The sequence below is a fragment of the Mus caroli genome, unplaced genomic scaffold, assembly GCF_978045245.1.
Source record: "Mus caroli unplaced genomic scaffold, Mus_caroli_1 scaffold_3, whole genome shotgun sequence".
Taxonomy (NCBI): Eukaryota; Metazoa; Chordata; class Mammalia; order Rodentia; family Muridae; genus Mus; species Mus caroli.
In genome coordinates this window covers 101,682,662-101,708,667 of record NW_028227258.1, presented here as the reverse complement: position 1 = coordinate 101,708,667, position 26,006 = coordinate 101,682,662, and the positions used below count along the sequence as shown (strand labels likewise).

General features: G+C 36.2%; 1 protein-coding gene across 30 annotated transcripts in view; it reads left to right on the top strand.

Annotated features, from left to right (window-relative positions):
* Mbnl1 (muscleblind like splicing regulator 1) overlaps window positions 1-25,540 on the top strand; it is a 164,163-nt gene extending 138,623 nt beyond the window's left edge. For 14 of the 30 annotated variants that reach the window (XM_029475668.2, XM_029475666.2, XM_085835864.1 and 11 more), the window contains 8 exons: window positions 178-378; window positions 9,400-9,657; window positions 10,823-10,876; window positions 11,758-11,911; window positions 17,606-17,641; window positions 18,327-18,421; window positions 21,264-21,338; window positions 22,521-25,540. In XM_029475668.2, the coding sequence (XP_029331528.1) occupies window positions 178-378; window positions 9,400-9,657; window positions 10,823-10,876; window positions 11,758-11,911; window positions 17,606-17,641; window positions 18,327-18,421; window positions 21,264-21,320 (855 nt within the window). In that variant the 3' untranslated portion in view covers window positions 21,321-21,338; window positions 22,521-25,540. The remainder of the gene's footprint in view (window positions 1-177; window positions 379-9,399; window positions 9,658-10,822; window positions 10,877-11,757; window positions 11,912-17,605; window positions 17,642-18,326; window positions 18,422-21,263; window positions 21,339-22,520) is intronic. The other 16 variants (XM_029475663.2, XM_029475659.2, XM_021157163.3 and 13 more) reach the window with 9 other exon arrangements.
* The last annotated feature ends 466 nt before the right edge of the window (window positions 25,541-26,006 follow it).

Here is a 26,006-nt window from a genome sequence, read left to right as displayed (position 1 = left end):
ACTTAGCAAATATCTGTATACTGAAATCTTCTTAGACTAAATTAAAGACAGAATTAAATAGAAGTTAAGGAAGGAAGAATGAATGATAGATGAAGAATAAATGATAACTCTATAAGTAGAGTATCAATTTGGAATTGAGACTTGCCATTAAATTTTGCTTTTTGTTTTAATTTCCAGCCAATGTTTTCAGTTGCACCAAGCTTAGCCACCAATGCATCAGCAGCCTTTAATCCTTACCTGGGGCCTGTTTCCCCAAGCCTGGTTCCAGCAGAGATCTTGCCGACTGCACCAATGTTGGTCACGGGGAATCCTGGAGTTCCAGTGCCAGCAGCTGCTGCAGCTGCTGCACAGAAGTTAATGCGGACAGACAGACTGGAGGTAGGATAAAGAGTTGAACCTTCATAGTTTCCATTACAATTCTTCAAGTGTTTATAGCCAGAGTGACTTTAAACTGAATGAACATGACTTGTTTCAGTGTTTGTGCAAGTTTGTTAGAATATGGTTATGCTGTTTTGGTTGATGCAACAATTACAAAATCAGTCAGCATCCATGTCTAGGTTCCTCAGTGAGGGCTTGGAGCTGGGATCAGTGTGTCTGTTTCTCCACTTTGTCTTAGTATCCTTAAAATCTTGCACATGATGCTAATGCTCATACCTCAAAGAATTAGAAAAAACGTTTGGCCCAGAACAGTTGCTTCTTGAATGTTTATTGTAGTCATCAACACAATATAATGATTATTGGAGTGAGCAAATAAATGATTGAAGTCCAGAGGATCTCATAAACAGGAACACATTGGCTACTGTGCATGAAATATTACAAAACTCTCTGCAGATGTTGTCATAATCTCTGAAGTACTTCCATTGAGACAGGTGGTTTTATGAAACGCACTCTGATAAAAGCGTTTTTTAGTAGTCTGTCATTGTCACTTGATTGTCATTGTCTTGGGGTAGAGGATGAGCAGACGCACACACTTTACTGTTGCTGACTGAAAAGGAAATTAGAGATATGGTTCTAGTTTGACATTACTGTTCAGAATTTTAGCATGGCAACAATTAACAGCCTTGATAAACAGTTTCTGTAGGAAAATGGCCTAGTAAGTAAAAACTGAGTTGCCTCTCCTGTCTGTCTGCTTAGGAAGGACTCGGGGCTGAGATGGCCTGGGTGTACTAATTACAGGGAAAGTAAAGTAGGGTGCACTTGGAGGGCCTTGAGTCTAATAACTTTCCAGTTTGTTAGAAATATAATAAAATGCCTTATTTATTCATTATACTGTATTGAAAGTACTAGAAAGGGTATCATATTGCAGCATTTTGTGAGGATGTGCCAGATATAGCCATCACATAGCCTACCTTTAGAACAACCTGATGGGAAAGATGCTGTCACTACCTTTGTGTTGCAGAGGAGTCAGAGCAGAGCAAGAGATGGGAGGTAGCCTATCCTTGCTGTAGAGATACACTCTGCCGTTTGGCTTCTCATTTCCCAAGTATAGTAATTCTCTAACACTGTCTGCAAATGAAATAGCGCAGCATCTGAAACAGTTTTCTTCCCCAATCTTCCTAAAGAAAACACAGGATTCTTAATGCATGACTGTTAGTTGATTAATGGGACTCAAATAGTCTGAGAAGAATGTCAACATAGTAATTATTAATAGGTAACAATATTCAAAGCATTAAGAGGATGTGCTTAAAGCTGAGCTACTTGCTCAAAACTGTTCATTCCCTTGAAAGTTTGTGTAGTTTTTTATAGTTGTATTTTGTCATTTTGTTTTTCTTTCCATGAAGAGCTGCTTGTGTGTTTTGTCATTTGCCTTTGCTACTTGCTAGGACAATCTCTCCTGTGTTATGTGCATTCCTGATAGCAGGGAGCATGCCCTTGGTTCTGTTCCCAAGATCTTGTCACAGTCATAGTTGGGGCCTGAAATAGGAAACATGCATGTGCCTCTTTCTGCTCTGCAGTGTGATTCCAGAACTTAGACACACACACACATGCACGCACACACAAGCACACACACTCACACATAAACACACACACACACAGGCATGCATGCACACATACAACCTTGGTGCTCCTTGGAGCACTGGAGGGTGAAAGCCATGAAAGGAATGCTTACAGTTCTTTTCTCAAGGTTGATACTATGGTTATTTAGAGATTAAAGCCACAGTCCATCTTCAACTGAATTTTGATTTTCTTCTGAGGTAAAATTGGTCTAATTCAGCTAGGATCTTGGCTTTGTTCTTCTTGTTATATCTTTTTCTCCATTTCTACAATTTGTCACACAATAAAGTGATTTCAGATTTGTTTATAATCCCTTAGAAGACCTAGCAATGGCAGTACCAAAAGGGATACAAAGGTCTGAAGTTGCAAAGTAGGAACCCAATAGACACTGCTTGTAAGGTAGTTAACTACATATGCTTTGTTTGTCAGACCAGCTTCGTGTCGCTTATTTGTAAAATTTGAGTATTTGCCTGATTTATATTTAATGTCATAGAGCATGTAAGTCATGCGTTGACTCTTAACAGCAGCCTCAATAAGTATTGAAATACTTATTTTTTAAATGTATGTGCATATATAGTGAACATCACATATTCACAGCTTCTGTATCAGTATGCTTATCCACTCATTGTTGGATATTATTATGAAGATTGTATGTTCTGTACCGTATAACTCAGACTGGTTTTCTCTTAAAGTGAGGCAAATCTGTTAGTCGCTAAAGAGATGCTCCTAGAATTCTGTTTTGTGATCTATGGATTCTTTCTGTAATGTCCATGTATTAATTTAATGCCCAAAGGAGTATCCTAAGAAATTATTATACTGTGTAGAAATATTAGAAATTAATTGCTAAGCTTTAGGTCATGCCTGCGTTTCATGACTAAACATTGGTAGTAATAAAAATCAATATGTAAAGAATCACAGTCATTTTTCATGGTGCAAAATAAATACATGGACACATTTATTCTACAATCTCTAGTAGGGAACTATACTGCATGTCCTTCAAGTTACCGTTATTGTGAATATCCACGAAGCCTTTTACTTGTCTATTACCGAGGGCAAAAAAGGGCCCTCATAAGAGTAAATCTAAACTCATAACTGCTACTCTTTAAATTGAAATGTCAACTTGTCAACCTGCTAATAAATTAACTAGTCACAGAAAGATACATTCTTGCACAGAAATTTCAGGGTAAGATTATGACATAAGTCATGACACTCTAAAGGAATAGTTTAAACATTTGTTAACATTCCTTTTGGGGACATGTTTAGGTCTTAGTCATTCCAGCTACAAAACATGTTATCTTGATTGTACTTGTGGATATGGTGCAGGGTAGTCTAGACTTGGTGGAGACTAGCATCACTTGGGGTAGTAGTTTAGGTGTGGGGCCTCATCCATATAGACTTTTAGGTCAGTGGTGGGTCTCAGGAATTATTGTCACTTATCAGAAAGTGATAACAAAGGGAAAATGTAAAGCAATTGCTTGCAACCCCCAACTTTTCACCAGTCCATCAAGTGTCCTTATGAGTGATTGAACTGAAAATGCACTTCTATTAATGCTCAGACTTTAGCGTGGATTTCTACATTACTGAAGGATTTTAGATACTGTGACACCTATTAAAGTAGTTCATACTGCCCACTGAGGAGCCACCTCAGTGACTGCGTATTTCAAAGACTTACTAAGACGTTAGATAGCTATTTTGGTTAATTAAATGCACCATTTTATATCATCACCCTTTGTGAGAAGAACATGTTAAATATTCCAAACAAGCTGAGCAAACTCCTTGCCACCTCCTGTTTTCAGGTGGGGCTTGTTTTTAAATAAACAACTCTTGTTCTGTGAAGGCATTATTATTTTTTTAAGTAATAGAAATACAAGTTTCTACTTTACTGGAATGCAAGCATGTGCTAATTCTTTACATATAGGCAAAATTTAATATAATTCTTATGACTTGGACACAGAGTATTATTTGAAAGCCAAATAGAAGAAACAAAAATATGTAGATTGGTATTTTAGTGAGTTTAATGAATTTAGTATTATATTAAAGCAAAAGTCCCCAGCTATTGATGGTTCTCCACTTAAGCTCTTTTACTCGTCTTCCAGAGGACCCATGTGACTCACAACTGCCTGCCAATAGCCTCTGTGGGCACTACATTCATGTGTGCAAACCCACACATGGACATTTAATTAAAAATAAAAGGCTTTATATACACTGCGATTAAAAAAGCAGCAACTCTTTATCTTGGTGTGTGTGTGTGTGTGTTTGTGTTTGTGTTTTCTGGGATCGAACAAATGCTTTTAACAGGAAAAGCTTATCAGTCAATTCCTTTTAGTTTGTATTTTTGTAGAGGATACATTGCCACTTCTTGTCTAATACTTTAATATCATTAAAAAATTAAAGACATTTTAAAAGAATACAATTTTTAAATCATAGATTGGCTATATAATATCTCTTCAAAGTATATTCATGCTTCTTTTAAATATTTAATACTATTTCCCTTCAGTTATTAATTTTTATAATTAATTTAAGTTTGTCCAAAAGTTTTTAACTTATAAATTATTTTAATATAAAGTAATTACCAACTTTGGCTTGACTACTCATTTCCTACTATTTCACAAATTTTTCATTTAAATTAATGTTTAAATTTCTCTTATTTTGAAAGAGTAATAAAATATCTCGAGTTATAGGCTTTAACATGTTGATGACTTTAGTGCTGTACCTGAATTATTGTTCTTTTGGATTTCTGCAGCATTTCGTAGAGTGACAGAAACCTTGAAATGGATTTAATACATGTTGGTCATTCCTACACACTCATAGTTGACCTTTCAAGATATGTAGTTAAATGACAAATGTATACATGTACACAGTATAATGATGTATATTTCAGACCCAGTGTGAATAATAATATAGGTATGTTGTACTTTCTGAACGAAAAGATGATGATGCCCACATTATAAATTTAAAAAAAAAAATACCCATTGGATCTTAGCAGAAATCCTGGAAGATATTTAAATAAATAAGCAGATTCCCTGGAGTTTTTGTTCGTTTGTTTGTTTTGTTTTAGAAAAATGAATCAAAATTTATATTTTCACCAGAGTTTTAAACTTAGAGAGCTTAATTCATTTCATGGAAGTACAAGCAGTTTCTTTTTATTTTTTTTTCTTGTATTATTTTTAGAATAAATATTAGAGCCATAATCAAATTACTGATAATCAAGAATACTTTTTATTTTGATTGATTGATTGATTGATTGATTGGCAAAGTTTCACTGCATAGCCCTAGTTTCTCTGGAACTCAGAATGTAAACATGGTAGGCTTTGCTCAGAGATGTGTTTGCCACCCCAGAGATTTCACCACCAGGAATGACTTTTAAAGCTAACATGTGATGATAAGCTTAATAGAAATGAAGTCCTTGGGACTTGTTGACGTCCCAGAATATTAAGGTCAACCAAGACCCTGGCCACCATTATGGTTATTTTTCCATTCCTGACTTTTAGTGTTATTCTAAAACACTAAACACTAAACACTATATTGCTGAGTTTGTTACACAGATGTGGTAAAAACAAACATTCGCCCTCTAGAGGATCTCTTCTGAAAAGCTGTGCAATAATTGTCCAGCTGTAAAGAGTTCCAGCATTGACCATTGACTTGATTTCCCCAGGACCCCCAACTGTCACTACCTAATGAGACATGGAAATCTTCCTATTATTTTCAATTATATTTGTTAGATTTTTAAAAATAAAGACTAAACAGTGGAACTACTTATATTAAATAGATCTGAATGCTGTGTTATAAGCTATTTTCTTTACACTAATTAGTATTTCTGTTTTAATTGCTGTTGATACTGTTTCATTTTCTGAATGTCTTTCTATGACAAGAAATAGTTCCAAAATTGCAAACTCCATCTTCTTTGTGCCTTGTTGATACTATCCTATTTATTTAACCAAAATATTTAGCATTCCATATTCACATTTCTTTGGAAATTGGCAGCTTTTTCCTATTGACTATCTAAAGTTTATAATTATCCTACAAAAGTTTTATGAGAGATAGAATTTATGATGTTTTGGTGAATATTGCAGTGGAAATGCTACATTTTATATTAAAAGCAACTTTTATCGGTTTCCTGTTACATTGTATAAATAGCCTACTTAATGTTCACAGAGTAAGATACACAGTAGTCTTTTTTGATTGAATCTGGCTTTGTGTATGGCTTAGTGTATCTGATCATTTTAATTTAGTTTTAAGAAAATCAAACTACAGGAAATACTTTAAATTTTTGACCTACAAATTTTATTTCTACATATTCAAATTAGAAAATTATCCAAAATGCCTATTGTCATATTTCCTTTGCAAAATTATTCATAATATGAAAGCAATGGAAATAATCTCTAGATCCACTGAAGAGTCATCCATACTATGTGCAGTGTTTGATATCTGAGGTGCAATCGGAAATGGTGACGTTGGCCTCATAGAGGAAAATGAAAATGTTGAAACTGTTAAGTAAGGCATTGCTTTCTGAAAATGATAACCAAGTTGTACCCTGATTGCAGCCATGCAAAAGTTTGTGCAAACTGAAAACTACACAAAAGGAAAATATAATCAGACTATTGCTTGGATTCTTTTTTAATTGTGTCTGTTTCTTAAGTTCTCACCCTGTTTTAAATTATGAGATTAAATATATTGAAAAAAGTTTTTAATCTTAATTTACCAATGTAAACTACATCTAAAAGTTCTGTCTTGTTTTAATGAGATTGGTAAACTCAGACTAAAATTTCCTCGGCTTTTCAGAAAAAGAAACAGACCAAATCTATATTTAGCAGTCTGCAGATAGACCCCTTTCTGCTGGTGGTGACTGTAAGAGCAACTATGTTTTAAAGTTGGCTTCATTCAGTCTCCAGCATTCCAGAATACATCTAAAATCTGCCAGACTTTTCTTGCAATCCTCTCACTAGTTAAACTTTTGTAATAAGCTGTCTCCTACACTATTTTCCTAAACTCATTCTTAAACTCAAAGTTAAAACTGTAGCAAAAATGACCAATGAATGCTAAAATCTTAGGAGAGGCTGCTTTTCCAGTGCACTCTGGGTAGATTCCTAGTTATCAGCTCTGGTTAACTATTTGTACAACACCCCTGTGTGCATTCCACAAAAGAGTGAAGTGTAAATTGCCATCAAGCAGTCCTTAACCTGTAGAAAACCATACACGCACAAGCAGAACTCACAAATGCACTGCCTTTAGGTCAAAGGTCTTCCTGTCAACGTGGCAAGATCGATACATAGCGTTAAGTATTCTGCTTTCAGCTCACTCTTAGACTTAGAAAGAGGGTTGTTGAGGAATGAATAGAGAGAACACCTGGACCTGTCTGAGTTCATGTTAAATCAAGCCACAATGTTATGTTTGCTTAAACAGAAAGGTGACCTTTCTGTTTAGTACTAGACATAGATTTAACACAAAATGTATTTTTATGGAGAGGTAAACTCACTGCATTGTAATGTATTTTTATTCAGGGTATCTCCTAACATGGCCCCAGTGATTAGGCCATAGTTTGGAACATGCTCCTGGAACCTGTGTTTGGAAGGAAGGTACCACAACTTCCCTTGGGACTCAGCTAGAAAGGGGCTTGTTCTGAAACACAACTTGGACACACTTGCTTCCTGAACTTTGACCTCTTTGTTACTTATGAGTTTTTTTTTTTATGTTCAAGAAGATGACTATACTAATCAAAACAGTCTTTTGTAACTTTCTAAATCATCTGTATTGTTAGCTATTCAGCATACTTAACAATTGAATAAACTAAGGAAGGGCAATAGCTGAGTTAGGCTATTGCTGTGCTGTAGAATGCAGGTCTTTAGGTAGGTGAATGTTTCCAGTATTCATTTACAACATGATTTTTAACATGTAGCCAAACCCAAGTTCTTAATATGAACCACTTTCTACAATAATAGGTTATTAATACAGTTAGGGGCTAGGTTTAAACGTGGTCGTTTTATTAGAACTATAAAAATCATAGCATCTTGTTTTTGCTTAACTAATTAACCGTGTCCAGTGTTTGCATCTGCCTTGGTTTTTTTTTTTTTTTTTGGGGGGGGGGGAGGCAGACATCCAGGACGTATAAAAGCTGTGTCTTTGAAGTATGTGTTGTAAAAAATTTGAGGTTTGAAACCAGAGTTCAAACTTGTAAGGTCATTCAGTGTTTTAGATCGCCCCCTGGTGGTCAAAAGATCTAACTCCCAAAGGGGAGACTTGGAAACTTCATTCAGTACAACTCAAAGAACAAATGAATGAGAAAGAATCCATTTTACCTCCTCCCAGGGATTCCTTACAGTAAAATTAACAGATACAAAGCAAATACACAGTAACACAAATGACTGTCTTTCTCCATCCACTTTCTACAGCTGCCTTGTGCCCAAAAGTGACTCCTGGAAACATTTTGGTTAGAAAGGCTCTCCAGCTAGAATGTTTTGTTTTTTTACTTGGGACAATTTTGTTTTATCTAAAAGTTACACGTATACAGCTGAAAGTTCTTGCCTGACATTCACTAGACTAAATAACTTCAGTACTGCTTACAAATCCAAAAGTTTAACTTTCATTTACTATAAATTAAATGATCTGTATACCTGAATCAGATTTAAGTTCTTATTACATTTATTCTTTATTTGTCCATGTGTCTGGTCACATGCATGCATGCATGCCCCAGCGTGTATGTGGACAGCAAAGGATGGTTTGCAGGAGTAAGTTCCGTCCTCCCACTGTGTGGTTTCAGGACTCCAGCTCAGGATGTCAGTTGGCGCAGTATCTCATGGGCTCCTGCCGCAGATGTAAGCAGCTGTCCTGCCAGCATCCCTTCTCAGGCTCCATGATCACTGTCCATGGCAGTGACTTAATCTTTCTCCTTGTAGTGTACATGGCACTTTGAAACAATGTTTGATTATTTTATAAAATGCTTCCTATCTGGTTTGTCTGATAGTCCTCAGTTTTAACAATAGGAAGTGATACAAATACCGTGATGTGGTGTCTTGGTTTTGAATCACACCAACAGAGTGGTGTGTCCCTGTGTCTCAATCTTTATGCATTTACTTGGTGAGAATGATGGCTGCTGGCTCTCCTCACTATAAAATCCAGACTTTCCCCCTCTCTAATTAATAAGGAAACTAACACAATAGTTGATAGATGTTTCATTATACGCTCTCTGTTCACAGTAAACATATTTTCTTTCTCAAGGACATTCCCCTGGAAAGGTGCTAATATTTGAATGCTAAGCACTGCTGAGTTATGCCACTACATTGCTCTAGTTTGCCCTCTCCCTCCATGTACACCCTTGGTCACCAATTTGGATAGTTGGATTACTGTTTTCAGAAAGGACCCGCATGCTCATGTTGACTGAATCCCGTGCATTTAATGACCTCATAGGTGTGTCGAGAGTACCAGCGTGGCAATTGCAACAGAGGAGAAAACGACTGTCGGTTTGCTCATCCCGCTGACAGCACAATGATTGATACCAATGACAACACAGTCACTGTCTGCATGGATTACATCAAGGGGAGATGCTCTCGGGAAAAGTGCAAATACTTCCATCCTCCCGCACACCTGCAAGCCAAGATCAAGGCTGCCCAATACCAGGTCAACCAGGCTGCAGCAGCACAGGCTGCAGCTACTGCAGCTGCCATGGTGAGTGGAGACAGCAGTGCCTTCCTGTCAGCAGTCAGAAAAAAGAGTGAACAATTTCTCTACTGCCGGCTATTCATCTATTAACCTCTTTCTCCCGTTTTGCTGAAGATATGTTTGTTCAGGTATCCCACACAATACATAAAGAAGCTACCATTCACAGAAGTGAGGATAACTCCTCAAATGTTGCTCCTCCTCTTAGCCTAACCCCTAAGACTCTGTCTCATTCTGGATGTAGGGTTTCTGAAATTCCTGCTTCATAAAGAACCACTTGTCGCCTTTCTGGTTGAACAACACTGCCGTTTCCAGTCTCTGATTTCTGTATGCCATCCAGCTGGCCCTTGTTCTCCTTGAGTGTGTTCTTCCCCACATCAAGGCTCTTCTTTAACATTTATCTTGCCTTTAATAACATCATCTGAAACTATTTAGTAGAATAGCTTCAACAAAATTGTTTTTAAATTAGCTGCAACCCTTTTGAATGATCCACTGTCGAGATCCTGTGAAGTCCTACTGTGGCAGAAACATGATTATTACAGTGCCAAATATTGACTAAGCCATTATACAGGGAAGAGAAGAGCACTAGCACTCAAGGAGTGTTTTAAAAAATGAATCAATAAGTAAGGATCATTTAGGATAGATACTAAGTGGTTTATCTTAAGATCAACTTCAATGTGACCTAGTAGATGAGTTTAAGGAGTCCATTTCTTCTTGGCTTAGCTGTTTTAACGCTGTCCTTTTTAATATAAATATATAACTTATTCTTTAAATATTCATACAAAAATCATTGTCATGGCACAGTAAAATGATCATGAGAGAGGTCTTTTCTGTGTTTGTTTATGGATACTTGAGCAAAAATACAGAAGGCAGACTCTCTCCTTTTCTCTTTCTTTCACCACCCCCCCCCTTTTTTTTCTTTAGAGTATTGTTTGAAATTAACTACAAAGAGGAATTATCCTCCAATAACAACTCAATAGTGCCTTTATTGTGCATGCTTAGTCTTGTTATTCGTTGTATATGGCATTCCGATGATTTGTTTTTTTATTTGTTTTTTCTCACCTACCCAAAATGCACTGCTGCCCCCATGATGCACCTCTGCTTGCTGTTTATGTTAATGCGCTTGAACCCCACTGGCCCATTGCCATCATGTGCTCGCTGCCTGCTAATTAAGACTCAGTCGGCTGTCAAATCACTGAAGCGACCCCTCGAGGCAACCTTTGACCTGGTACTATGACCTTTCACCTTTTAGCTTGGCATGTAGCTTTATTGTAGATACAGGTTTTTTTTGGTTTTTGTTTTTGGTTTGGTTTGGTTTTGGTTTTGTTTTGTTTTGTTCTGTTTTGTTTTTAACCGATTGAAATATATATAATCCTTTTCCTGTTTAAAGTGGTTAACTACAATGAAAATCTGAGTGTGGTTTCCTGAAAAAGTGAGCAGAAAGACCTAAAATGCATACATAGATGGATATGGTACAATGAAAGACTGGAATCCCAGCAGCCCACATTCAGTTTAACTATATTGTAAAATGTTCTAATGAAAGACTCGGAGGACAATAAAGTGTGGTTTTCACTCTATATTTATGTACCTGTGTGGTTAGCATGGCTTTAGTGATAGGCTTCTTTTCTTTTTAACATATAATGTGCAGTATTTCAGACGAGTTTGCATGCTCTGGGACATTTGCATGTGTCTGCAGGCTGGGGAGGGCAGAGCTGGCAGGACCCAGCCAGTCACTGTACAGTTAACTATTAACAGTGCTTCTACTTGGCAGTCCTCATGGGGCTCCCGCGGCAGCTTTCCTTCTTCCCCAAATAGATGGCTTCTCACAGAAAGCCCGAAGCATTATGGGACATAAAACACCTTACGCATTATAACATGTGCTCTCGTTACTAGTGGGCTTTTGTTGTGGACAAAATAATGCTTCCTTTAAAGCTTTTATCTTGCTTAATTTCTTTAATTGGTTTTGTCACCTGGATTTTCCCCCTGGGTAGTTAAGTGTTCTGCTGCTTGCTTGCTCATGCTCCCTAACAGTTCTAGCCTACAACTGATTTCTCTTTTTTTCTTTTTCTCTTTTTACTGGTATTTGTTTTTATACTATTCACTAAACAGGGAATTCCTCAAGCTGTACTTCCCCCATTGCCAAAGAGGCCTGCTCTTGAAAAAACCAACGGTGCCACCGCAGTCTTTAACACTGGTATTTTCCAATACCAACAGGCTCTAGCCAACATGCAGTTACAGCAGCATACAGCTTTTCTCCCACCAGGTAAGGGCTTGGGTTTGCTCTGGAATGCATCTGCTATGATCTCCTCAGGGTGCTACTGTTAAAGCAGGAAACACCTGCAGTGCAGGTCAGCTGTTAGCCATGGGAGGGCGCATGGTAAGGTAGTCATGGGAAGACACATTCTGTTTTCTTACGTGGCTTTCCTTTAAAAGAGAAAACTTTAGCTTACTGAAACAGACATGCTTTGTATATTTCTGGTGTTTATGCTATTTGGAATTGAAATACTCTCTTTTTTTCTCTTTCCTCAACACTGTTGTATGTTTGTCAAGCTGTGTTATGATGCTCTCCTGCTGTAAGACCCCTTTGCCTTCAAGATTCCACAATTTTATGAAATGACTCAATTTTGACATTTTCAACCTTCAGTTTGCAAAGAAGACAGTGAAAATTTATTTATTCTAGAGCTCTTACAATGTGCTCTTCATATTAATTATGCATGGCAAAATTATTCTTGTTCCTATGCTAAAGTTGAAGTAGCTCTAAGTTCCCTTGGTGTTAAATTTATTGCTTAGTCATCCATTGGCATTCCTGTTTAGTGCTGAGTCATGCAGCTGTGATTTCAGTTCCTTTTCAGTTTGGTCACATAGATACACAGAGATCTAAGGATAAAATACTAGTAGCTCACTTAGTTGGTTAGAAATTTACTATTTAAATATTCTTAATTTATTTCATACATCTTTAAATTTTTCTACGTTATGCTTTGAAATTAATTACCAATACACACTAATCTCTTTTTCTTTCTTACACAATTTTATTTTGAGAACACTTAAAATATATATATATATACATATATATATATATATATATATATATATATATATTTGATAAAATAATTTATTAACAAATTAGTAAGTGAATGGCTAGATATGTGCATCACAAATCTAACACATTGAGCTATGGTGACAATATTTAGAGTATCACATTTTTGTGATATTAGAGAATGAGACAGTTTATTTTATACTTAGCAAATTAATACATCATGCTCATATTAGATGTTACTGGGAAACAAAACTTTTTGTATAGTTCATTTCTGAAAACTGGCCATTTACACATAGAATCAGGTGCATCACCTACATGAGCTAGTTGAAACATTTCAGTAAAATTTTCCATGATGAAATGAGAGATGTGCTCTTGGATACCTTGTTCAGACTGCCTGATAGGGGTACCCAAGGCCTCATGCAGCTCCCTGGCCATCTTGTTGTGTTTGTGGATAGGAATCCTTGAGTTGTTGTTTCCTAGGGTTGCACAGACAAACACAGCACAAATTGCTATATCTAGTGATGTTCATACAGGTTTTGGAGACATTTGTGTATTTATTTATAAATTCTTTGGCTTGAAAATATTGGCAATTTTATCTTTTTAAAATCCCTCTAGAACTAAAGGAAGTCAGCCTTACCATAGATTCAAATATAATCACATGTGTAGTGTCTTGGACAGAATAGGCTCATTTCCCAAAACCTAGCTCATTTTATATGCATATAATATAGAATAAATACAGGTGAAATATTCTATTAATTACAATATAATTTAGAAAATACACTGTATTTTTCACAGCTTGGATTTTTAGGGCTCTGAGGTGTATTGCTTCAACAGTAACTGTAGATCTGTGGGTCTGTTTCATTGAAATTACAGGGAAACACAGTTTGCTAGCTCCATAGAACAGGTGACTACATATATAGGAACTAGGTTGTTGACAATGAGTCAGGGATTCTAGCTAACCATCTACCTAAAAGAAAAGAACAAAACCCAAACAAACAACAAACAAACAAACAAAACCCCACATGTTTAATGTAAGAAAAGACTTAGCCTTCCATAGCATCTGATCATCTGGTCCACCATTCATGATTCTATCCCCTGATGTGTCTGTCCATTAGTCTGTCTTCAGCTCCCTGGCCTCTCCTTCCCTCCTTCCTTCTCTTCTCCTTGTCTTTGTCTTGCCTTTGACTCACTTAGCACACATGATTACATGCCCTGCAGGATGCTGCTATTTACACTAGATCTGCCAGCCTCCCGCTACCAGGGGTATCCAGAAACAGGTAGGGGCAGTGCTTCCTGCCCCACAGTGCTCCTCTTTGTTTTCCACATTCCATTCCAAAGAGTCACCATTGGCTGAGTAATGACTCAGTAATGTGCCTGCCAAACACCTCTTAGATGTCTTCTCTCCTTTTTTCCTCAAACCCAAAGTTTGGCTCGACTGTCCATGTTCCCAGTGAGAAATATGGGGCCTAGTGAAGTGTAGTGATTTGTCATAAGTTACATTGCTCTGGAAACTTTTTAGCAGAACTTTAAGGGAACTGGGCTTGTTTCTCAATAGCTATGAGCCTGTCATATAACTGAATTAAAAGGAATTTCAGAATACAGCCCTTACAAATCCCCAAACTCCACACCTTTTTTATGCCCTTCATCTTACTTAGAATATAATAAGTATAACTGTTTTATCAAATTCAGTGGGGTTTTTTGCTCATTTAATTGATTTCTCAGTTTTAGCTACACAGTTTTTTGTTTTATCTTTACTCTTCAGAATTAAGCTGATCATTAACAGACCAGCTGTAATCTACAGCCCGTTTATGTCATAGAAATTAATTTAACCCCTTTGATATGCCAGAAATAAGATTTTCAGTGACACTGATTTTATTTGATTTTATTTTTGCCTTAAATATAAATGAAGGCAAGTTCTAACTTCACTGGACCTGAAGGAAGTAAAGACCATTCCTGAGAGAATTTTGAGGCCATACTCTAGTATCTTTCCCCCTCTGTCTCTTACCCTGTGTAGCCCAGGTTTGAAGATGTTCTCCTATTTTCATTCAGTCCCCATGATTCACCTTAGCCATTACGTGTTTGCAAGACCTTGAATACAAGCATCCTGGACCAAGCTCATGAGCTCATATGTAGTCTGTGCCTTAAGAATCTGCCAATGGCAAGGCGATGGGAAGGAATGGGCTTCGGCCCTAACAACTCATGGCTCCACAGACTTCCATGTTCTCCATCTTCAGTTTTCCATAATGATTTTAACTTCCTTGGAAGCATATCACTTCTCTCTACCTACCATATTTCTCTCAGCCAGTGCTATCAGACAGGTTTTAAAAGAGCTAAACTAGTTTAAGACAACTTCTATTTTGGCTCACATTACACTACTACTGGAAATAAAGAAAAGGCCAGGAAACTGTTAGATGGTGGTGTAGGTGTTTGGACCAGGGAGGCAGAGAAATCTTTCACCTGTTGCTTTTATTATAATCAATATAAGTATAAATATTTATAGTTTTTAAAATTTATGTTAGAATACTTATAAATAGTAAAAAATAAGGAAGCTGCCCCATATTTGAATCTCAGTTTTAACAATTTCTTGACTGCAAATTTTAAGTAGGAAAACAGTATTTATTATTTTTAGAGTATGTCAAATTATCTTTATAGTTCTTACTATCAACTTAAATAAGCAAAAATTATCACAAAGACCTTCCAATTAGATTCCTGACTATAACATTTTCTCTCTTCTATTTATGTTTTTCTCCTTAACTATACCTTTGATTTACTTATTTTATATAAGTATTTTTATATTCACACAGATAATCGAAATTTTAATTTAAAAGATAATGTAACCACAGTGACACATTTCTCAGAAGCACACCATTCTACTGTGTCAACATCCTTCTAGGGGAAATTGGGAATTGATCAACAGATTCGCTTAAATTTTGTCTTGTGTGAAAAACCGAGGGAAACTTTAAATTGACTATTTGTGCATCATCAGTAAATTAACCCATTGGAAGTAAAGATAAATATTATGGTCATTTCAAAAATGGCTTTTGGTTTGGGTAAGAGGGTCCTACAGCACCGTGTCCACACTTGTGAGTTACTGCACCCCAGCTAGTATTGCCATCGCTGCCTTGTGTTTATTTGCTACAAATCCCTTCTGAAACTGTGTGCATTGGTTACAGTGATAATGAGGATGATAACCCCAACTAAAATTCAGTCAGGACAAGCTGAGGTTATGTTGAAAGGTCAGCTCACTTCCAGCACGCGCAGGCTCAGTTGTGTATAAGAGAATGGAATACTGTACGAAAACGGTAGCATCGTACTCAATTCAAAACCTGTAACTTGAATAATATTTGAAGGGCTTCAGTGTTCCTTAGGCAGCACACTCTGCCCCTTCATTTTCCTTTGCTGTTGTCTTTCCCAGTCCTCCTGCCCTGGAGGGCAGTGCTTACACAGAATCTAGACCCAGCATTAAGTTGTGCTTACTGTGTTGTCTCAAATTATATTCTTTGTTAGTGGTCTGTTTTGTTGTTCTTGTTGCCCTTTCACAAGTCTTTATACAGTAGTACTAGCAAATTACAAACCTACTCAAGTGTCTTATGTACCTCATCCCTATAGGGTATTAGCTTGCTTCTCTAGACCCAGTATTCAGTTTAATCTAGCCTCGCTGCCCATAATCAGATAGCCATAACTGCAGATGTAACTGCAATGCCAGTTGAGTGATCTGCATTTCAGTTATGTTTCTCAATGGCAGTTTGTTGTGTAAAACCATCTCTGACAGGACACAGTTGGCAGATATTTTTTTCCCAACAAATGTTCATCACAGATGCTGCTAGTATTTAAACAGGGTGTGCCAAGATTCAAAGATTTAGATAGAAATACAAAATCATTTTATATTTTAAAACTTAGAATTCTAAAATAATCTTGTAGTCAGAACAGGTTCTCCATATGTGAGTGTGGTGTGTACTTGGTAAAAATAGTCAGGTTTTCAGTATTTGTGTGCCAGAGAACAAGAGGAGCTATGAATGTGGCATTTATACTGAGTTCTCACATTCAGACCCCACATGTGAGACCTGTGCATCCTCATTATCTCCCACTCAGGGATTTTATCAAAGTCTAATTAGCAAATTCTTGCCTTTGAGTTTTTGTAAACATTGGCTAATCTCAGAAGTCTTGTGGATCTAACACTAAAAATCAGTCTCTTTTGCCAGATAGCAACAGATAAACTAGTTTGAGAGTTCTAAGAAAGTATGCTCCCCCACAATACATTTTGTGCATTTGAATTCTAAACTAAAGAAATAAATTTTCAGGTTTTTTGCATATTGTTTATTACTTCATAGGCCTCTAAATAAAGTTTTTTGTCTGGATGGTTGCAACCTTGTCTGAGTCTGTATGGTTGCTCCTACAGTGAACACAGAGACAAAGCCCAGGAGTTAAAATGACCTTCTTTTTACTCCGTTTCATGCATTGAAGTTTTTAGCATTTTAATAGGAAATATGATTTCTATTTATTCAGGGAGTTTAGTCTAAAGAAAACATTAATGCATTCATGTGTCGGATTGGGAAGTAGCAGACCAGTAAGAGAGCTAACAGCTGGGTTAAAACAAGGGCATTACAGGATTTCTTCTAGAGAATTAAATAGGTGTAAATTTTCTTGGAAGTCCTCTGTTTGTAGGCAGCAGTTGATAGAAGCAGAGTATAGCAGCACACAGTGAACTGGCTTTCACTCCCCCCTCGGGACTAGTTCTAACGACCACTGTGCTATCATCTACTGTGTGATTTGACCGTGCTGACATGTACATGCCCCTGTTCCCAGAATAACAAATTTTCTTCTTTGTTCAAATGAATTTCCTAATTACACGTGTGATGGGATGTTTTAATTCTTTTCCCTTTTCAAATCCACCTTCCTGTTGCAATGCATGATGGGCAGGCTCAATATTGTGCATGACACCCGCTACAAGTGTTGGTAGGTGCCAGCTTTGTTTCTTGATTATCTTAAACCTATGGTGCAGCTCACAGCCCCTCAAAATCCACTGCTAAGTTTAACTTTTATCTATTGGGCAAGTCCATTTCCTTTTTACTAACACTTGTCAATTAAATGCTATTTTCTATTTAATTGACATGGTCCCACATAAATGTTTTCTTTCCACACAAGTTTCCTTTACTCACTATTAGTGGATTTTGATTGGACTTTGAGTTCTGGTATATAAAAACAAGTCTATCTTGTAAAAGTAATGATTGTATATTTTCATAATAGTGAATAATAAAAAAAGAACTTTTATTCAAATGGCTAACTGTACAAAGTAAATACCTATATTTTATTTATATTTTAATGTCTATAAACACTATATAAAATTCTTGTTTTTTAACTTAGCAAATTAAGCCTGTTTGTGTCAATTTTCTTGATTTAATGGTAACAAGCTTTTTCCCCCCCCCCTTTTTTTTTCTCTTTCATCCCTCCCTTCCCTTCTCTCCCTGGAATGTTGTCCTGCTTTGCGCTGTGATTGCATGTCACTCGCTGGTGATGATGTCCTGTCACATGGCTTCTTGCTATGATAAATACCATGCCCAATGATCTCCTCCATGTTGCCATGGTTTCCATATTGCTACACTCTTCTGTATGTTTGCTTATATGATTTTCCCTCCGAAAGTTCCCATGGTGCACGGTGCTACGCCAGCCACTGTGTCCGCAGCAACAACATCTGCCACAAGTGTTCCCTTCGCTGCAACAGCCACAGCCAACCAGGTTTGCTAATTTACAGCTTTGTTTCTTAAAAACCAACTCTTAATAGGACCCAGTCCAACCGCTTTAACATGGAACTCCCATTCTGCTCAGTGGGAGTTGTGTGTATGGGAGAGCTGTAGAGGGTGCTTTCATGAGCATGGGTTTTCAAAGATACCTCTTGTTGGCCTACACATTCCCTTTATGACAAGCAGCAGATTCCTTTTATGCCATTTATAAGTGCTCCAAAGTTTTCGCAGCTCTGTTTCTGAAGCTACTAAACTGACATCTACACAAGCAATTCTCATTTTTCTTAACTAATCTGTACTTTGGCCAACCAAAATGAAAGCAATTATGAGGTTATTCTTAAAGCATCTGATATATAGTTTTTAGTTCCTTCCTAAATAATAAAAACGAAAATATGTAAATGCATTTCTATGCCACAAATGACCACTCTTATAAATGGTTGTTTTTTAACAATATAAATTTTGATAAGCAAATTGCTTACTAAAATTAATTACTTTTATATGCAACATCTTTCAGCTATAATTCTTGCTATTTTAAATGAAAAATTAAAGGCTGTCATTTCTACAGTTAACCTGAATAAATGTTGGAGATATTGGAAAGTAAAAGAAATCATGTACGATAAATAACAGTTATTCTGTGCTCAGTTAAAATATGGAGGAAAGAAACATGCAGAATTCTTTTAAGCAGATGGGACCTACTTAAATTTAAATGATATGGACAAGAATGGACTAGTTAAAGCAAAATGGTCATTCAAGGTATTTAAATTTTAAAATGCCATTACTCCCACCAGCATTTTCTGAATTTTCTTTACAAAAAATGTTTTCTAGCTCTGCACTAATTAAGCTCACATTTCAGAAGTAAATCTGGCCTTGAATATTCAGATATGTATGTTAGAATAGCATAGTTCAGTAGGGCTGGTGATGTATGAAAGGCACTAAAGCAGGTTACACATGGCCCACTGCCTGAGGTTAGACGGAGCCTAGGGAGAAGCCTTGTCAGATGGACTCAGTGTAGCGCCCCTGGGACAAGTACACCAACTGTTATTACAATAAGGAACAGACACCTTCTCGTTTTTTTTCAATATATCATCTTTTGATGAATTTTCAGCTATTAATATAGTCACTAATAAGTTTCAAGAATATAATTCCAAATAGATTTAATTTTAAGTTCTAGACAAGCCTTAAATATTTCTTTGAAAAACATAATTAGTTTTTCAAACTTATCAAAATAGCCTTGGATTTATGCAAACATGTAAGACTCATCTATAAGGACAAGAGCGTGTGCATTGTGGCATGATAGTTGTTTTAAGTGGATTTGGTGGAGACAATTTATGGTGCACGTAAACGATGCTGGAGGCTCGTGTGCATATCTTATATGACTATAGAATTGCTGGTGTAAGCACAACTATAGCAAAGCAAATTCAACATGCCCTTGGCCACTTGGGTTGTAAGGGACACTTCTTGCATTGTGCTGTGACCATTTCATGCATAATTCTTGGATCTTCATACTATTACTATTTTACCACCAAAGTAAAGGGAATAGATATATATATATACACACATATATTATATCTACATATACATACATATGTATATGCCTACAGTACATTAGCAATGCTGGAAATAGCTCATGCCACAAAATGCAGCCTGCATGCATGCAGAAGTTTATAGCTGGCCCTTCATCTGCATTGAGTGGTGTTGAAGGTCCTTGGTATGTTTCGACAGCCCCATCCTTGATGCTTCTACACTGTTGGGTGCAACATCCTGCCTGCAGCAGCAGGAACAATGGTATGAGAAGCTTCCTTATGCTCAGAGCACAGTTCTGTGCCATTTGCCATTGCTGTAAAACTGTATAAAATGTCAGCGAAGAAACAACGATTAAAAGGCACATAGTGAAGCATCCTTTTTAGTAGATGGAGATAATTGAGGATATTTAAATTAGAACAATAGCAAAATCCTTCAGGAACGTGAGTTCATTGCTACCCCAACAGACTTTCTGAAATGGAGTTAGTGCATTGGACAGAATAAGTTGAAATGCACTCACCAGTTGCTTTGCTTAGGGTCACACAACCAAAACCAAGACAGTGTTGTTAGAACCAATGTCCTCAGGCCTCTGCTACACTCAACCTGTAGGGCTACCTCTCCCACTTACTAGTCTCTAATTGGAGCTTGAAAGAGAATCAAATCACAAATCCAATTTCCTAGCTCTTGTATATTGTATAAGTAACCTCTGTACCAGTTTCTTTTTGTGTTTTTTTCTCCAGCTGTCTGACTACTTACTTGCCTATTTAAATGCAGTGAAATGTGTAGTAGAAATGCTGAAGTCTGCTCAGGAGAAAACCTATTCTCTTTCCAAGTTATTTTTTAATTACTATTTTGTAATGTTTTAATTTGAGACAAAAGTTAAACACTTTGATCTGAATGAAATGTTAGAAACTTACTTTCACAAAATTAGCCAAGGCATTTTTTACTCTTGATTTCAGTATTATTGCTAAGAATTTGAAACCATGGGGTGTGTGCGTGCGCGCGCGTGTGTGTAGGCCAACAAAAAGGGCTTCTTTTAACAACGGCTCTGCATGCAGTTTTGATAGCTGTACTTCTGTTCCTTCCTAAGTACTGTTAACATTTGAAGACTAGTATTTAACATGAAGATTACAAGCAGTGATTTGCTTCTATGGCATTTGCATTTACGTTAACTTAATGTCATGTTGACCAGATGAGGGCTGTCACTTCACAGCTGAATCTCACTGTTTTTATAAGTTTAATATTAAGATGTTCTCACCTCTTGGTGGTTGGCTTGCTAGCATGGATCATTCATTAAACGATTTTTTATTTGCTAGATACCCATAATATCTGCCGAACATCTGACTAGCCACAAGTATGTTACCCAGATGTAGAGCTGTCGTCACAAAACAGTAAGTTTATTATGCAGTATAACCACTCTATATATTTGTGGTTGGAATATGTTAATATTTAAAATACAAAATATTGAAGGATAATATATTTTGAGTTTTTATTTCTTATTACAAATAAATATAAACACAAATATAATATAGCAAAAGTAATTAGAAACCATGAGTCAAATTTGATGAACTTACCTTATAAGAAGATACCTTAAAGCCACAGAGCAGGATTTTGGGCTGTATGGGACCTTCAGTTTTGGCTGCAGTTCTCCCACATTAGTATACTTATGTTTTACATTTACAAAAGCCATTTAAAACTCAGTCCTGTCAGTGGGCAGATGCTGGCTCTTTGTTTTTTCCTTTGAGAAGCTCAATGACGTGTTGGCAAGTAAGGTTTTGCACTTCTTTTTGTTCATTCCATGTTAGTGTTGCAAGGATGTGAATGATCTTACAGCTCTGTATGAAAATGGGAGAACAGCAGTACACGAGCTTCTCTTCTCTGTAGTTATAAAAGAAGGCATTTGGACAGGGAAGGCTAGTGTAAGAGAAGAGACCTTGAATTGAAGTAGGAACAGAGCACAGGTCAGATCTGCAATGGTAATTAAAAAAAAAAAGAAAAAAAAGGGGCGGGAATCCATAGCAAGAGCTCTGGATATAGGTTCCAGAAGAGAGAGAAAGCAGGTCAAAGGGAGAGGTATTTAAAGACAAAATGTACCATGACTGAGGATCCCTGCCAAAGATATGTTGCAGTTAACAGTTATTTAAGAAAAAAATTTTGTCCATTTGTAACTTTCTCAGAGTAGTTCTGGCCAGATGTGATGGTACATACCTTTAATCCCAGCACATTGGAAGCAAATATAAGTGGATTTCAGTGAATTCAAGAAGAGCCTGATCTATATAACAAGCTCCAGGTTAGGCAGGATATACAGTTAGATCCTGTCTCAAAAAATGAGGGAGGGTTAAAACGTTGTTCCTTCATAGTCGGTCAAGTGCATGAAATAAGCACACTACTTATGTTGGTTATATGTTTAGAAGGAGTTTTTGTCAGCGTGTTGACCATGTATGTGTGTGTGTGTGTGTGTGTGTGTGTGTGTGTGTGTCTGTGCGTATGTGGTATACGTATATTACTATATATTGAAAAATGCTTTAAGTAATTATATGTTTGTACAAAGACTGTCTCTTTTCCTATTCTAGATCATACAAAGAGGAAAGGACAGTGTGCTTGATTAGAGTAAGGACGACGTCATTAGCCATATTGTATATACCGTCAAGCAACACATACAAAAATCCCTCAGCCACAAGACATCCACATATTGCATGTTAACCAGAAGAAACGACAACATGGGAACCTGCTGCACACTGTTGCCTACACACTTTGTACATTCAATTGGTATTTGTGCTGAGGTGATATTCCTATCTAAAACAACAACATTGTCTTTCTTTTGTAGCACAGAGTTATGCATTAAAATATGCATACATAATTAGTTTCCTATATATTCATGCCATCTTGAAAAGACAGACTATGGTGTGACCATGATTCTATTATGTATTGGTACGTCTGTAGACCAAGATATAATTTTTTAAAAATAAGTTTATTTCTTTCAAGGTTTACAAGTAACAAAGGTGCACCTTGTATTTAAAATCGCCGTTAGAGCTGAGAGCGCGCATGCAGAGTCATTTTTGTTTAAGAGTAATATTTTTACTGTAATAGATTGTAAGACATGGTGAGGGAGGGAACTGACAGAGATGAATGTGCCAAGCAAAACCACAACTGTGTATATTTTAAAGCACATCATGGCTTTAAGTACCATGTTGTTAAGGATTCTCATGAAGTGCCATAGACTGTACATCAAATTAGAGTATTATTTCTTCAGTGTTATTGTTTCTGGAGCCACATTTTGTTGCTTATTTGCTAGTACTAATCAATCAAAGGGCACCATTCTTTTCTTTTTTGTTTTTGAAACCAAAGCTGTCTCAGAAATGGCCAGTTTAACTTTACAGTAACAATAGACAGCACAACACAAACCCAATACAGATAACCTTTCACATACTGGAGATATATATGATAGATATATAAAATTATTTTAATGCATTGTAGTGTAATATTTATGCATACTCTACTATATAACAAGTTATTCAAAAGGGATATGCCATTTCTGAGACACAATAACAAAAAAATGTTTGAGGAAATTATTTTGCTTCTATTTATAGCCTCTGTCAAAAGTCAAAAGACTATAAATGCTTTGCAGAAATGGGTTCACGTTTGCTTAAACGCTTCATCACAGTCACATTCAAAATAGTGACTCTAAACAAAGAGAAGAGCACTGTCATCAGATGCATGATAAACCAAAATATGAAAATGGGAAATGTTTAATTAACCTAGTAATTGGGTGGGTTAAGTACATGGGTGAATTTTATATGTGATTCTTTTGTTCAGATTAACTGCTTATAGCCTTAGAAAGCCTTTTAAAAAATTTTAAAAATAGATGTGCATTCAGTTTTTAAGAATGGATTCATCCAAAGGAATTCCCCTTTTTTGTGGTTTGGATGTTGCAGCTAGTAAAGGATATTTTTGCTCTGTTCAGCAGTTCTAAAATCGCTGAGTAGGGGCCAGGTCACTGGCAGTTCTAGTGTGGAATGGGAGAAGTGAGAGTTCTGTTATAGAACTTTCCATACTTCCAAGTTTACTGCAAGTTTTTATGCTTGAGAGAGATGCTTTCTAATATAAGACTGATGTGTTGATTTTCCTGATTGTACTGTACATCTATTAAAGCCTTAGATTATTACATTACGGGTTGGAACCCATACCAATGTAATTTCAATCGTGTTAAGAGAGTAATGGTGACTTCACATGTTATTGTAGTTAGTTACGTTCTAGAATATTACTTATTTTTCTTGTTAAAATGTAGTTTTTCATTTCCTACATTTATTAGATTTTCATTTTCTATTAACAGTTGAATACCATTTCAGTTTTTAGACTATTGTTTTATTAGATTTTACCAATGAATTTTTCAAAATACAAAAAAATTAAAGTAGTTTTTTTCTTCATAACATACTCAGTTTTAAATTACATGTAGTGTCATATGAATATCCGTATTATTGTTAACTAAATGATTTATATTTTACTGATTTAATATTACAGTGTAAGAATGTCAGTCATTGTTCTTGTCTAGTTTTCATTAAAAGAACAAAGATCTTTTATATGGATATCTTATAAATATATAATCATTGCTAAGTAAGAAGTTAAGTTGTTGCTATGGCAACAATCCTGGCAGACAATTGAGTAATATTTTGATGATTTATTTTGTTTGTAATTAGTTATTATGAGAAGATCTAGATCCTAGATATTAGAATAAAATTTATTTTCTACTGTATCCATTTCAAATGTTAAAGTATTGTTTAATATTTTTGAAATCCCTGAATATCAGGCCTTGTTATAAATAAGCTGCATAATCAATAACTAGAACAAGGGACTTTTTGTTGATAATCCAAATACTCAAAGTTTACGTAATGAGAATTTTAGCGTGTGTGCAAACTCTTGAGGGTTGATGATGCTGCAATTTAGCATGTTGGAAAGTCTAGAGAGAAGGTTGACTTTTTGCACTTCTGTATATAGTCAAAAGAGAGAAACCTGTATAATAGCAAGATCTTATTTTGAATAAAAACGTCTATAATTACAAGGAGTTTTGTTAAGGCTAATGAAATGACAGACTGAGCAAAATTGCTTGCAAAAGTGGCACAGAGTTAGCACTCCATACCCTTCAAACACGTCGCTTTGCTTTTTGTGGACAGCTTGTAGTTTGCCAGGATTTTTCAGCTGGAAAGATTTGCCATCCTTCCAAGATCTCATGACTGACAAAACTCCATTGGGCCAAATCTGCCTGAAGATCATTACCAAAAAATAGCAGGTACTTCAGCCACTAAGATGAAATCATGGATCAGATATTCCTTACATTGTTTTCAAAACTACTGCATGTTTAAAACTTCAACAAAAAGAGAGAAAGAACTATGCTAAGGACATATATTATTCAGATCGATATCTACCAATTTCAGTTTAATGTTCACAAAATGAAATCTTGAAAACAACTATTGACTTTCACAAAATTTTAACCATAAACAGGCAAACCAAACAGCACACCTGTAGTTGTTCTGATTGTTTTTTAATTGCTGTAGATCATGTTCTTTCCGCAGGTGAAAAAAAAAAAAAAAAAGAAGTTCAAATTTCACAGTTTTAATTTTCAACTCAGAAGCACTCAAAAGAGCAAAATGTGACAATGGCCACTTGTTTAATGACTTGGTTGCCCAGCTGTCACTGCAGCTGGCTACTAATGTTGCACTTACCAGCAACCCACCCACCTTCATCTGCCGAAAGGACAGTGAGCTTGGTTTTATGATTATGTAATCACAACTTACTTTCTGCTTGTAGTTGCTTAAAATTATGTATTTTGTCTAGGGCTGCAATTTGTTTTATGCTTACTTTATTATTACTGCAGTAGTTGACTTTGCTGTATGGAAAAATAAAGCGAAATTGCCCTAATAAAACTTCTCTTTCTTAAGTATATTTGTGTGTCTGAGATTGAGTAGTAAATTATTTCTCTACATTTCACATCATTTCGTATATCTTTATGAACATAGTCATGTATAAATTTCTGGTTTTAAAGGATGGCATCAAAGGCAGTT